The 14,953-nt window shown below is 45.5% G+C and overlaps 1 protein-coding gene across 2 annotated transcripts; it reads right to left on the reverse strand.

Annotated features, from left to right (window-relative positions):
• Positions 1-818: 818 nt before the first annotated feature.
• Positions 819-14,574, reverse strand: ENSA (endosulfine alpha). 2 transcript variants are annotated; one of them, XM_025934801.2, is made up of 4 exons: positions 14,387-14,574; positions 11,010-11,135; positions 9,557-9,723; positions 819-6,546 (listed from the first exon to the last, which is right to left on the reverse strand). In XM_025934801.2, exons 1-4 carry the CDS (start codon positions 14,441-14,443, stop codon positions 6,531-6,533), a joined length of 366 nt encoding a protein of 121 aa, XP_025790586.1. In that variant the 5' UTR covers positions 14,444-14,574; the 3' UTR covers positions 819-6,530. The 2 variants fall into 2 exon arrangements, with proteins under 2 accessions (XP_025790586.1, XP_086574258.1); XM_086718132.1 differs by lacking the exon at positions 819-6,546 and having other exon boundaries at positions 7,429-9,723.
• Between the last annotated feature and the right edge of the window lie 379 nt (positions 14,575-14,953).

Genomic DNA, 14,953 nt, shown 5'->3' on the forward strand with positions numbered 1-14,953 from the left:
CCACTCAATGTGTCCACAGACTATGATCCAGGAGCTACATAATAATGCATCTTATCTGCTCTTGTACCCAGGCGGCTGGGTGTTGCTAGAGAAAACAGCAGAAATATAGATTGGTACCATTCCAGTAGATTACACATTCCAAGGATTATACATTCATGGTTTCCAATCTGTTAGGCCCTTGACACTTGTTCTCTAACCCTTTTACTTTAGTATTATTGTCTGTTCTCTTCCATTCCTCTCCCTTTCAACCTCTCTCCTAAACGATGGCCACTCTTCTTAAGCCCCCTAACTCTCATCTCCCTGTCAACTTGCAACCTTACATCTCCACAAAGAATAGCGAAGCCATCGGAGAAGGACTCCCATCAACTACCAACCCCAGTCACAAACAGCTATGAGTTTACCCCTCATTGTATTTTCACCTTGAGCCTCAAGCAGGATGCAGTAAACATCTCCCTGCTTGAGACCAATTTCCTACACACCTGGCTTCCCAACTAAACCAGCCCCAGCACCTCACCATGCATAGTGGTTGGCACATAAGTGCTTCATAAATGTATGTTGAAATGTTTAATTGACCATATCCACCTGAACTCATTTACATCCCCTCCTTTTTCTTCATCATTCTCCGCTGAGCTTCAACATTTACTGGTTCCTTTCACTCAAGTCAATAAATGTGCCTAAATTTAACATCTTAAAACAACAAAACCTTCCCACACCACTTGGTTCTACAGGCAAGATTCTACCTCTACTAATCTGTTGACACTGCTGGCTCAAGAAGGTTACTGATTGCCAAATCAAATGGACACCCTTTAGTCCATTAAAAAAAAAATGTGATTTTTATTATTGTTTTTAGAATTAAAATGACCTCTATCAAATATATACTTATTTCCAAAATCTGGAAAAATATAGAAAGTGGACATACATAGACACTCTAAACTATAATCATGACAAATAGAGTTACCCACGGTTGTGACACATTTCTTGAAATTCTGGGCATTTTTTTTTTTTAAGATCTTATTTTTAATCTCTACACCCAACATGGGGCTCAAACTTACAACTTCAAGATCAAGAGTTGCGTGCTTCACTGACTGAACCAGCCAGGCACCCCTTGGGGCACTTTTTTTTTTTAATTAAAAATAAAATTTTTTTAAACGTCTATTCATTTCTGAGAGACAGGCAGAGTGCAAGCAGGGGAAGAGCAGAGAGAGACACAGAATCCAAAGCAGGCTCCAGGCTCTGAGCTGTCAGCACAGAGCCCGACATGGGGCTCGAACCCACGAACTGTGAGATCATGACCTGAGCCAAAGTCAGACACTTAACTTACTGAGCCACCCAGGTGCCCCAAGGGGCACTTTTTATTATATAGAAGAGATATTTCTAATTTCTTACTTCAGCAACCTCCAATAGCATTTCACATTGACTCAATTCTTCCATTAACCTCTGTCATTGGGCACCACATCTTCCAGATTCTCTTTCTGGGCCCTTTATTGCCTTCACGTTAGCTTTCATCAGGGCCAGCCCTCCAGTCATTTTGCTCTATATGCTTTCACTTCCATAGTATTACTAAGTGTACTGTGAAATTCACAGAATCTACATTTCCTATTTTGATTTTTTTCACCTTCTAGGCTCCTAAATGCAATAACTTATGGGTAACCTATTCTTTGATGTCCTACAGGCACCTCGTATCATCCTTTCTGCAACACAGAACTCATGATCTTTCTTGTTAAACTTGCTCTTTCAGTGGTAGTTTCTCTCCAGGTTATAGCATCATCCTTTGCCCAGTAACCGAGGCCAGAAACCTGGGGATCTTTTATTAGAGTGCTTTCTCTTCCCAAGTCCTACACCCCATATCCAGTTCTGTTGATTGTGCTTCCTGTGTATCTCTTGAATTTGTCCACTCTTCTTCATCCCTACTGTCTTTACCTTCTTTAGTTACTAATCATATCTAGCCTAAGTACTGTAGCAACACAACAGTCTGTCTTATTTATAACTAGCCTGTGGTAACAGTTTACTAAGTGGAGTGTAGTACAGAATTCCCCACTTAGGTAATGATGCTTCATTGCTATGTCAAATTTATGCCACAGGTTGAATCATCTTTTCTTTACAACTGCCATATCCCTTAACTTTCCATCCTGTTAACAGCACCTCTAAATACATCAATTTTACCCTCTCCAACCTCTTGCCCACACCGTAGTCAGAATGATTATTCTAAAGAGCCAATCTGACTTGTCATTCTTTTGCTCAGTCTTTAAACAGCGCTTCTCATTGCCTCCAGGATAAAGTCCAAAGGGCCCTCTGTGATTGGACTCCTGCTTCCCTCCACCCATCTCCAGCCTCACCTGCTGCATGGCATGCTACAACTACTCTCAATTACTTCAAGTTTCCAATTATTGCAATGTAATGGAATTACATCTGCATCTTGTTACATGCTTCCTTTTGGAAGACCCCCTTTCCTGACATAACCTTTACCTGTCAGTCTTACTGTATCAGATTTCAGCTTACTAACTCCTTTCGGTGGAAGGATTTTTCTGTTCTTCTACCTCCCCAAATTAGGGAAGTGCTTCTAGAACATTTTGTGCTCATCCCTTCTTGTATTCTAATTGTCTTGTCTACCCATCCTTATTATATCCCTCTATAGTCTGTAAGCTCCTTGACGGCTCCTTATGTGCTGTTGGAATCCCTGAAGAGAGGGCTTTGCATACCTTATGCTGTTTAGTCAGCACGACCAGCCTTCATAGTGGGTACCACATCATTCCTGTTTTACAAGTAAGTAAGCAAAGAGAGTTGAAGAAACTTGTCCTGAGTTACCAAAATAGATAAAAACCAGACAACTTGATGCTAGAGCCAGTCCATCACTAAATCCTTCACCTTCAAATTCCTTCTCCACATGTTTTGGCATTGACCTAAAATATTCTTCTTTGCCATCCATCAGGTCCCTAGGCATGCCTGCCTGTCATAGCCTCTGTCATGTGGCTCCTATCTGCCCTGTTGGCCTGGTACCAGCCACTCCCCAGGACTTGATACTGCTGTTGCAGAAATACCACCGACTCCACACGGTCCCGTCCTTCTCTAAGTGTTGGTCTGTCTACCAAAATGCCCCTTGTCACCTTACCTTTCTGGAGAAATCCTGTTCCTCCTTCAGAACTTACTCCATAAGTGTTCCTGTTCACTCTTTCCCCATCCCTTTGCAGACACCGTAGCGACTCCTGCCTCCATTCTCAGAAGCTGTGCCACTTCGGCAAGTTACTGCTTTAGTTTCCTCACTTGGACAATGGCAGCAGTAAGACTGCTTTCTCATGGAGCTGCTGTGAGGGTGTGTTAAGCACTCGGCATGGGGCTTGACACACCTTTAAGTGCTCGAAACATTTAGCAATTATTATTTGCTCATCCCCATTCCTCTATGTAGCTAGGCCTACTTGGGTACTACCCAAGTTCAACACGATAGCATGATTTCTTCACGTGGAAAAAGGAAGCACCCACATATCACTTATATTTTAGCACAGCACCTGGCATATTTTGGGCTTTTATTAAGTAATCAAACTGGACAATTTCATTTCCACCACCAGTATTTACCTAATGATTGCAGCCCTTTGGATGTTCCCTTCTTGGGATTCTTTTACTACAGATGGACTGATGATATGCTGCCTTGCATTATATGTAGAAGCATCGTCTCAATGAGGTTTCAAGTGCCTCCAGGCAGACACCATCTCTTACATTGTCTATCTGCCCAACAACAGCTAATATTTCTAACTGCAAAGTGGGTGTTCAGCAGTTACCGGTGAATGAAAATATTCTTGCCCAAGCACGGGAGGCCTCACCTCATTAGTAAGTCCCCAGTCTCTTAAGAAAAGTTAGCAAACAACCCTTCTCCTGATTCTCCTTCCCTTAGAATTCGCATTTATTTGTATGCCTCTGTCAAGTCCTAGCTTCCCTTTCCTAGTTAATCCCCATCAAGGCCCAGTAGAGGGCACTATACACCCGAGGATTGCTCGTGTGAGTACTGCTGGCTCACTGCAGATATTCTCAATGGAAAGGCTCCAAGTTTTTTTTATTTTGCCTGCATTTTCCATGCCCGGGCCACATTAGCTTAAAATAAATGCTGCTGGACAATAATAATGGTGACTTCATCCCTGCCACCCTGTATATCTGATGGTCAAGACGACTGTCAGTACAATCATCAATTATGTTGGAGGAGTGGAAGAACCCTTACCACACTCTTTGGGATGTGGGCAGGAATAGCTACTTGAGGCACTGCAGAGCAATCTGTCCTGCTTGCCTGGCCCCGTAGTATGGGGGTGAGGGAGAAGGAATGGCAAGGTGCTACACTAAAATAGAGATAGCCACAGTCCTTTCTCAGCCCCTCAGGATCCCTCAAGGCTACAGCTTAGAACTAAGGACCAGGGAAGCCAGCAATATTGGAAAAGTCATATATATAAGCCGAGAGACTATCTCGATCTCTTCAGCAACTTAACTTTGCCACCTCCTAAATAATTTCTACACTTCAACTTTTTCTGTATTAAAACGAACCTGCACCAAATGATCCCACATTCAGCCTCACTGATCTCACTCCCCAGCTGTATGCACCTGGCAAACATACACTAGGGAAGTCATGCTCAAAAAGAAGTCATGGGATTGGCTGAAGGGGAATAAAGATGAGAAGACTAACCCCACACTACAGTAAACATTCTATTTGTATGTGTACAGCTCCTAGCTTTGAGTTTGTAAGTTTCAAGTATGTGAACTTTTGCAGATGTCTTCTTTCACAAAGACAATAAACCCCACAATGGTAGGGAATGTCTTTAATGTACCTCCATACCACCTGGTTGGCTCAGTGTCTAGCATGCGGTTCAGAAAGGCTGATGGCTAAGAGGCATCACCATCTCCTGGCTAAAGCAGAAGACAGCAAGTCCGTAACATCCTGAGGAACTGAAAACGTATTTGGAAAACTTCTGATTAAAGAGAAAGAATGAGTTAGATACTGAGAATCACGTTCCTAGTCTAGTTTAAAATTACCCGTCCCCTTCAAGAAGATGGAGAGTTCGCTGGAATATCTATGTCTCCTGGACTTTATCTTCCTTGATGCATACTCATTTGAGAAGCCAATCACACTTGGGAAAATATCACAGTAAACTCTCCTACTCAAAGTTGGGCAAAATGCGCAAGTAGATTTCATCTACTGTATGTGAATGTTGGTGTGTGTCTCGGAGAGACAGGTGAGTTTGTTTCTCCTTTGGTAATGTTTCTTTTCTAGGTTACATTCACAGGCAATTTTTAACTTCTTGCAGCGGCAGGATTCCAGTGATACTTGTGACAATGGTGAGGAAGTAAGTCACTCTGCCTCCTGCTGGCCACAAACAGAAAGGTTGAGCTTTTGGCTTATGACCAGAGGTCACATTTCTCCTTCACAGACTTAAGAACTTATGAAGGAATGGAAGACTAAAAGGGAAAAGGAAGAGTGGGCTTCCTTTTTTGCTTAGCCTATACTAAGCTCTAGGTGTTAATAAACTAGATCAGATTCCTTATTTTGTGAACCAAAACCCGAGGTTGACACATCTTCTACACTAGCTACACAAACAAAAGGGATGGACAGGAGTCCAGAAAAGCCCTGATCTATACGCCAATATCCCTGTTCCCTCTCCCTGAGTGATGGAAGCGGCAAGCCCAGTCACATCCTGTATTAAGGGCCCCTGTTCCTTAAAACTCAGGGCCCCATACCAGCTTCTCCCCTGAATGCTGTCTTCAGTTTCATTTTCTTCCCTTTCCCCAAACCCCAATAAAACACACCAACTGCTTCAGAATATTTCTGGGTTGTGTTTTTTTGTGGGTCATCTTCTTTTTTTTTTTTTTATTTCAAATACTCAAAAAGTCCCCTGGGCTCTGTGGGGCTCCCCACGCTCATGGCCCCTTTCCCCACACTCACTGCCCTTTTCCCCACAGCAAATCTATTTCAAGGACAGCACTTTTTAAAATGAACAATTAACATTGGGTTCTCAGCTTGCTCTGCGGGACCAGAGGGGTTGTTTGCTTCTGTCATCTTTAGATGGACAGTTTCTTTTATCTGACCCCAGGTCCCCAGCCACATCCAAGCAAACAAGGCATTTTTCTACAGAGCTGAATCAGAACTCTTCATCTGGAATCTGCTCCACTCCTCCCCCTTACACCCATCCCACACCAGCCACATGGTTGGGAAGGAAGATAGTCAGGAATGTTTTTATCAACTCCAAGTCCTATTTCATATCCCCCACAAATTTCCCATCCCACCCTCTCACAACCCCCCCACCCACCCCCCAGGATTTCACTGAGATTTCTCCCAACAATTATTTGGAAAAAAGGTAAAACAAAAAAGGTTCAGGGTCTTGGTGCTCAGCCCAAGGGGCTCCATGCGCTGGGACACCGACGGGCAGGGGCTTCTGCCTCTCCAGCCCGCACCCGAGCCACCTCCTGACCCCTGGCTGCCAAAGCAGGGAGGGGCAGGAGCCAGCACAGGACCCAGGAGGGCAGCGTCTCAGGATCTGGCGGAGCCCCGGGCAGCATCATTCAACTTGGCCACTGCGGACGAACACAGAAGAAGAAAAAGAAAACACTGTCAAGTAATAAGGGAAAAAATTCGAAGTTCCATCCCAGTCCCTACCCCATGACTCTTCCACACTTAACAATCATTAGGCTACCTGGCTCATGCCTGAATCTGATCCACAGACAGCTGGGGAGGGAGGGGGGAAGGGAGAGAGAAGGAGAGAGAGGTAGAGAAGAGAGAAGGGGGAGGGGAGAGAAGGGGGAGGGGAGGGAAGGGGGAGGGGAGGGAAGGAGAGGGGAGGGAGGGAGGGAGAGGGAGAAGGGTGGTGGTGGGGAGGTAATTTCAGTTTTTTTCTATCCACAAAAAGTGTTCTTTACCTTTTTGGAGATACCCATGAAAGCAATACAGAAAATTCTTTAGACAAAGATCACAATAACTGGAGGTTTGCAGGGGCATAAGCTGCCTGGCTTAGAGCAGGCTTGGTTTCACAGGCATGGCCACAGTCAGCTGTACGCAGCAGCAGAGACTGACGGGGGGCTAAGAGTGATGAGGTGGTGACAGCATGTAGTCCACGGCCAGACAACACACGTGTTGTTCTGAGTGGATTTAATAATCTAGGTTTAATCAAAGCAATTTGGATCTGGATTTGGGAATGACCCTTCTTTGCCATGGACGTGATGTATTTCATGCTGTGGAAATAGGTGGCAAATACAAAATGTAGCTTGTTTCTTTGTTTCTTATCCTTGAAGATGACCAGGTAGAGAAAGAGCAAGATCAACAGTTTTCTGATTTCCCTATTTTTTCTATTCCTTCCTAAAAACCAGACTTGTGACCTCAGTCTTGAAGATTCAAATGACCAATAGAGAAAGCAGCTGAGACAGAAAAGAAAAAAGTACAAAATTCGAGAAGATCGGAGATGAAGAAAACGTACAAAATTATATATATATTTATATATATAATAACATGACATATCTATGTACAACATGGCTGGGACAGTTGAGGAAACTATACAAGGATGTTCAGCATTTTCCCCTTCCCACAAGGACTTTAGACTAAGGAAGACAGCATGAGGAATGAAGCAAGAAACACAAAAATTATATACAATTACAAGTGACAGTCAAGGAGTTTGGGGGCCAGGAAATCCAGGGATCCTGCTCTCTCCATTCCTTCCTCACCAACTCTCTCCTACCCCATCTGAGTGACTGCCTGAAAAGTGAATGGCTGGTCAGGAAAGGAGTATACACACCTGCCAATCACTCTGCATGTGCACCAGCAAGTTCATGGTCATTCTCCTGCTAAATCTTTTCTTTTTTTTAAGTTTTATTTAAGTACTCTCTACACCCCACATGGGGCTCGAACTCGCGCATGCTCTTCCGACTGAGCCAGCCAGGCACCACAGGTCATTCTCATCAGCCCAAAGGTTTGATGTATTAGGATTTGTGAGGTGAGAGAGCAAGAGAGAATTACAGAATCTTGTCCTCTTAAACAGTTAGTTGTTGCCCTGGCCCTCTCTGTCATAACCAGCAGTAGGATTCAGGCCAAGCTAGTGATAAGCAGACTGAAGACGCTGGTCACCTGCACCCCTCTCCTCCATCTGCTCTTGAATCTCCACTGCTGCTTCTCATCCCACAAGAGCTGAGTTACTGAGCCCTAGGAAGGCAGAGATTTATCAGTGCTCCATTTCTCGCCCCCTGACCATCTTCCTCCACCAGCTTCCTCCACGGTGAATCATCTCCTAGGAACCTGCTGCTCCAGCCCCACCACAGTACCGAGGCGTGGAGGCTGGCTCAGTTTGCCCCTTTTTTTCTGGTCTCCTTAGCAGTACACCTGGCATCTGATCACATCTGAAACATGGGACTCTACATGTGCGTGACTAAGCACGTGTCCTCAGGCCTGCAGCCTGGCTCCCAGAGCAGCTTTTTAGCAGCAAAGGCCCAGACTGGGGACCAGGAAAGTGGGTGGGGGTAGAGGCAAGAAGCTTCCATAGAAGCTAGCTTCTTAGAACTTTTCCCTTGGCCTTAAGTCCATGATACTTATGAGGCCCTCTTGCCTGAATTTATAATCCCCAAATCTCAACTTCCTCTCTCCCCATGTAGTCCTCTAATGGTTCCCCTTTGTAGGCTCACCCACAGGCCTTCCTCACTTAGTTTTACAATGAATAGCACAGACTTTTTTTCAGCTGGCAGTTACAGGATTTTAAAATTCTAACCCATCTTATCTATATTCAGCTCTTTTACAGATGAGGAAATAGAAATCCACAGAGGTTAAATGACCAAGGTTACATATCAGTTCTGCTGAGATGGAGTGCAACTAAAACCCAGATATCTTGACTCCAAAGCCAGTGCGAATCTTTCCACTATCCCATGATATTTTCGAAAGCAACATGCTGGAAGAGAGAGAGAAGGTGCCCATTTCATGTGAATGAAGTTCTCCAATCTTTACATTATTTAAGAGCCACGGCAACCTGTAAGAGACACTCACTGAGTAAGGGAGGTTAGGTGGGCACTGTAGTTTTAGGCAAGCAAATCAGTTTTTCTTTTTGAGGGTTCTCTAAACCTGACACAATGGAAACACAAAGCAATAGCAGCCTAAGGGAAAAAACACTTAGAAGCACAGAAAACAGATCTCATTCAGTCTACCTTTCCCAGCTATGTCGGATTAGCTTCTAGATGGAAATCTACCATATTATTCCCAAGGCTTAGCCTAACCAATTTTGGGATATTCTCTTCCAAAAGGAGAAATCACATCTCCCCAGTTTCTCATACAAAAGAAAAAGAGCATTTGCAGCATTATCCAATCCTAGTCTCTTATTTCTGGGCCCCTACCTGGGCTACAGTGAGGGTGCGAAAATCTCAATTTAATCAAAGAAATGAACTCAGAGCCCCTTTTCAACCCACATCACCTTCTCAGCAGCCCCCAGGAGAATCACAGTCATTTCTGGCTAGCAAGCTGAGAAGATCTAACTAGGTGCTCATTTCATCCCTGCCTATGATATATTAAAGTCCAGTGGGTGAGGAAGGGGAGAGAAGGGGGGGCCCAGGTTACCCCGCAAGCTTGCTGGTGACGAGTGAGGACTTTCTCTGGGGCAGGTCCTGTGGGGTGGGGATGTGGTCACCAGTCACCAGATTCTTGTCCGGTCCTGCACTTGGCAGCTGCTTGTTCTTCATCTTGGCTTTGGCCATGTTGTAGTCTCCTGAGTCAAAGTACTTTTGCTAGGAGACAAGAGGGATGTTTAGGTGAGTGAGGAACTCTGGCCTTCCTCGAAAGCAAGGAGACCCACATCCATTATAAACCCTCATCAATGCTTAGATTTTTCCAGTCTTCCTTGATTAACCTCATTACACAAATAGTTTAGCATTAATTACATGTACTTATGTCTTGTCTCCAATGTGTTCTGACATTTCAGATTGTAGGCAGTTTCCTAGCTACAGTAGACATTTTATGAGCAAAGAGATAACCCCTACATCCTTTATACACCCATCAATACAGGATGGTTCAACCAAATTACTGACTATTCATTAAGGCTTACTGAGGACCTATTAGTCTCCAATGGGCTTGGTCCTGGGGAAATTAACAAGACATACAGAAGTGTCAATCTGGAGCTATCCTAGCAATCAGCAGGAGATCAACCTCAAGCCTACAACCTCAAAATTAAAAATGATTCCCTCAGACCATGAATAGAAATGGTTTGTTCATGAGGATAATGTACTTTTCCTCTGACTCCCACTGCTCCCACACATGTTCCATGGCTATGACAGCCTGCCCACGCCTGCCTTGCCTGCAGCAAGGTAAACTGCAAATCAGCATCACATCATCATCTGTGCCTAAGACTCAATAACTAGGATTCTCCACAGGGATCTGTTTCACCGTCTATTTCATCCACACCTGGGAACGCCCTTAGGCAGTTTACTGCCTTACAATCTCTCAATTAGCTTCAGGTACCTACGGGGACTGAGAAACCTGATTGGGAGCTAGATGGCTATGAAAGCAGACCCTCCCTTGGTGAGGACCACCACTCTGGATGGAAAAATAAGTCTCTTGAGAGAGCACAGTTAATGGCTGGTGCTAATTTCAAGGGTCTGAAGAAAGCTATTCATTTCAAGCTGAAGAAATCTATAGGACAGATGGTTTGATCTTTTTTTTGAAATCATGCACCCCAAAACTTAGCTCTAATCTTAAAAAGTGCAGTCCTAAAACTCCCACCATTTAAACAGGCAAATGCCTGGGGGAGTCAGCATTTCAGTTTCTAACATCCTTCCTTCCCCCAATCCTCCAATGCCCCCCACATCCAAATGTCTCAACATTAAGCCTTCATACCCTGTATGATACCATATTAGGGATTTACAATAATTTGCCTCGCTCTTTACAAGTTTTTAATTCCTCTCTACTACTGCCCAACAGCAGAACCTCTGGATAAACATTCACAAGAGGCTCTACAGATCTCATCCCTAAAGACCCTTTTGGCTCCAGTAAGAGGATAAGAGATTGGGTCCCATACCCCTTTCTGGAGTCTCTTCATGAGGAAGTCGGAGCCTCCAGGCTTTTGTCCTAGGCTTGGATATTTGGCCTTTAGCTTTGCCTCCTCAGCTCTCTCAGGGAGAATACCTTCTTTCTCCTGTGTGTCCTGGAGGAAACAAATGGGCCAATTAAATTAAAAATTGAGAAGCAAGGGCACCTGGGTGGCTCAGTCAGTTAAGTGGCTCAGGTCATGATCTCATGGTTTGTGAGTCTGAGCTCCACATTGGGCTTTGCACTGATAGTTCGGGGCCTGCCTGGGGATTCTCTCTGTCTTGTCTCTCTCTCTCTGTGTCCCTCTCCCACTCACACTATGTCTCTCTCAAAATAAACCTAAAAAAAAAAGAAGTTTTTATTTTTAAGAGAGCATGTGAGTGAGTGTGCGCATGCCCCAGAGCAGGGGAGGGGCAGGAGAGAAAGGGAGACAGAGGATCCAAAGCGACTCTGCGCTGAGAGCAGAGGGCCTGATGCGGGGCTTGAACTCACGAATGGTGAGCCGACCTGAGCCCAAGTCAGACGTTTAAACTACTGAGCCACCCAGGTGCCCCATAAATAAATAAACTTAAAAAAAAAATTGGGAAGCAACCCTTCTAATATCTAGAATTTTTTAATGTTTATTTATTTATTTAAAAAAAAAAAATTTTTTTTTTCAACGTTTTATTTATTTTTGGGACAGAGAGAAACAGAGCATGAACGGGGGAGGGGCAGAGAGAGAGGGAGACACAGAATTGGAAACAGGCTCCAGGCTCTGAGCCATCAGCCCAGAGCCCGACGCGGGGCTCGAACTCCCGGACCGCGAGATCGTGACCTGGCTGAAGTCGGACGCCTAACCGACTGCGCCACCCAGGCGCCCCAATGTTTATTTATTTTTGAGAGAGACAGAGTGTGAGGGGGTTAGGGGCAGAGAGAGAGGGAGACACAGAATCCAAAGCAGCCTCCAGGCTCCGAGCTGTCAGCACAAAGCCTGACGCGGGGCTCGAACCCACAAACCATAAGAATGTGACCTGAAGTCATGGGACGCATAACCAACTGAGCAACCCAGGAGCTAGTAACCTAGTAACTTTATACTATCAACTTTTCCTGGAAATCTACCCTCTTGTGGATATACTGTCTCTACCCTGCTCCTAAACAAACCTAGACTTTTGTTCAAATCTTTAAAGCTCAAGATAACTGTATTGTGAGAAAACACACACACACATACACACACACTCTGCTTCTCACACTACGCTTAAGGAACCACTTCAGTGACTTGGAGTTAAAAATAGTACCTAAACACAATTTTTCAATCAAGAGCAAACCATAGCTTATTCAGCAAAGGAGCTAGGAAAGAAAGAAAAGAGCTAACTAGGGCTTCTGGTGATCCAAGAGGAGTAGGAAACTTCCCTGGCTATCCCTAACACACAGTACAGGTCAAACAGGAAATCAAAGGGGATAATTCTGCTGAGATGTTCCCTTTTACCCCAAGTCTAAGGCAGTCATCTGATTTAAGCCTCTCTGAGCTATGTGGCCTTCTCCAAATGTCTCTACCTTAATAAAGGAACAACGTTGCTTCAGCATTTCCATAAACCTTAGGTAGGAAGGTAACAGGTAAAGAGATAAAAATGACACTATTTTTAACCTCAAGAAAATTAAGACACAGGAGGTTCACTAGTATTTACCCACAGTTTTTGCCAAAAGGTCAACACCTTCCCCAGTGGGGCAAGTGATGGAAGTTTAGGGAACATGCCAAGAACTTGGAATTGGCTTGCAGGGGCTCTCACCGTAGTTATTACTCTCTTCTTGTTTTTGTGGGCCCCAATGCCCTTTTCTTTAGTGACTTTTTAAAGGGACCTAAAGCCGGGGTGCCTGGGTGGCTCAGTTGGTTAAACATTTGACTCTTGGTTTCTGCTCAGGTCATGATCTCATGGTTTGTGAGTTCAAGCCCTGAGTTGGGCTCTGCACTGACTAAGGAGCCTGCTTGGGATCCCCTCTCCCTCTTTCTCTCAAAATAAATAAATTAAAAAACATTTTTTAAAAAAGGACCTAAGGGGGTGCCTGGGTGGCTCAGTCGATTAAGCGTCCGACTTCGGCTCAGGTCATGATCTCGTGGTCCATGGGTTTGAGACCCGCGTGGGACTCTGTGCTGACAGCCTGGAGCCTGGGGCCTGCTTCGGATTCTGTGTCTCCCTCTCCTTCTGCCCCTCCCCACTCCTCTCAAAAAAATAAATGTTAAAAAAATTATTTAAAAAAGGACCTAGGGGCGCCTGGGTGGCTCAGTAGGTTAAGCGCCTGACTTCTGCTCAGGTCACGATCTTACGGTTAGTGGGTTCGAGCTCCGCATCAAGCTCTCTGCTGTCAGCACAGAGCCTGTTTCAGATTCTCTGTCCCTCCTATCTCTGCCTCTCCCCCGCTCACAAGTGCCTCCCCTGCGGGAGGGAGGAAGGAAGGAAGGGAGCGAGGAAGGGAGGGAGGGAGGGAGGAAAGACCTAAGAAAGAAAGGAAGAGAAAAGAAAGAAAGAAAAGACCTAAGGCAATTTGTGTCTCTTTTTAATGTAATTATATTCCCTTCCCTTGAAAATCTGGCAGATATATCAGGTGCCTTTCACAACGCCCTGAGCCCAGTACTAAATGTTGTAAGTCAAATACAAGCCCCAAGAAGAGGTTTATTTGGGGTGTTTTTATCACAGAATTGTGGGTGAACTAAGTCCCATTGCCTTGGAAGTCGGGGTCGTGGTGGAAATAGGGTGGAGTCTCTCTTGTCACGATTCCTTTCGTGTCTTTCCTAGGTTTAATCTCCATTATGCTTTATGGATCTCTAGTCCTCTTCAGTCCTGTTAGTTCCCAATTGAGGCTGGGGAACAGTGGGACCCCAACCGTCAAAATAGGTCTCTTGAGAAAGTTGCCGCCTTAAAGTAGCCATGATTAATAATTACTTCTCCCTTAGCCCAATGCTGGTCCTTCTTAATCGTCTCTACTTCCACCTGTATCCTTTTGATTGGGAACCCAGCCTAGCTGCTAGGCCTTTTACCCCCCTCTACCAATAACACACATCGCTTCTCAGGACCACCTGCCCCCTTTCATTCACCCAGTCTTTCCAAACACCCGCCCCGCACCCAAGCTTGGCCAATGATAGCACCTTTTCAATGTGTTGAGCAGTAGGCCTATTGGCCAATCAGAAAGAGTAAGGCACTGACTGACAACGGGCCCAACTAACCAGCCCCAGAGCTGCAAGCTGTGTTAAAGCTCACCCTGCGTGACGCAAGAAGTGGCCAACCCCTGCAGAGCCTGAGACCATGGCGACCAATCCGCACTGGTGGGAGACCGTCTCCCGCCCCATCACGGTCGCCCCCAGCTCGCCGGCCCGCACCCCCTCCATTTCACCTGCTTCTCCTCGCCGGTCTCCTCCGCAGGGTTCTCCTCTTCTTGTTTCTGGGACATGGCGGGACCAGGACTGTGAAGTGTAGGGGGCCCGGGAAGTCAACCGGAGAAGGGAAGGGGGAGGGGAAACGGGGACAACCTGCGCTGCTTCTTCGGCTCCTGTCACTAGGGTTGCTCAGTCAAAATGGCGGCCCCTGCCTGTGACGTTATGGCCGCCCCTTCCTATGGGAGCCAATGGGAGTGAGGTAGATAGGGCAATGACGTAACGATCTGCCAATAGTCGCTGGCTAGAGGTGGGTTCTTTGAAGGCGACAGGCAAGCTGGAACACCAATGTGGACAGAGAGTGAGCTCCGAGGACCAATTGGGAGCCCGTGGGGGTGTTAGCGGGCGGCGCAGCTAGCTTTGGCATTTTTGCTCCTTTGGTGGGACGAGACTTCTGTCTACGGCCCGGCACCCAGAAGGCTTTGCTGAGCTTCAAACTGGAGAGCGAAAAGATGGGAACCTTTCATTTTCAGATAAAGAGGATTAAGCTTTGTGCAGTGTTAGCAGAAAACTCTCAATCTTCAGAA

This window comes from Puma concolor, chromosome C1, assembly GCF_028749965.1.
Source record: "Puma concolor isolate L17-30 chromosome C1, mPumCon1.1.hap2, whole genome shotgun sequence".
Taxonomy (NCBI): Eukaryota; Metazoa; Chordata; class Mammalia; order Carnivora; family Felidae; genus Puma; species Puma concolor.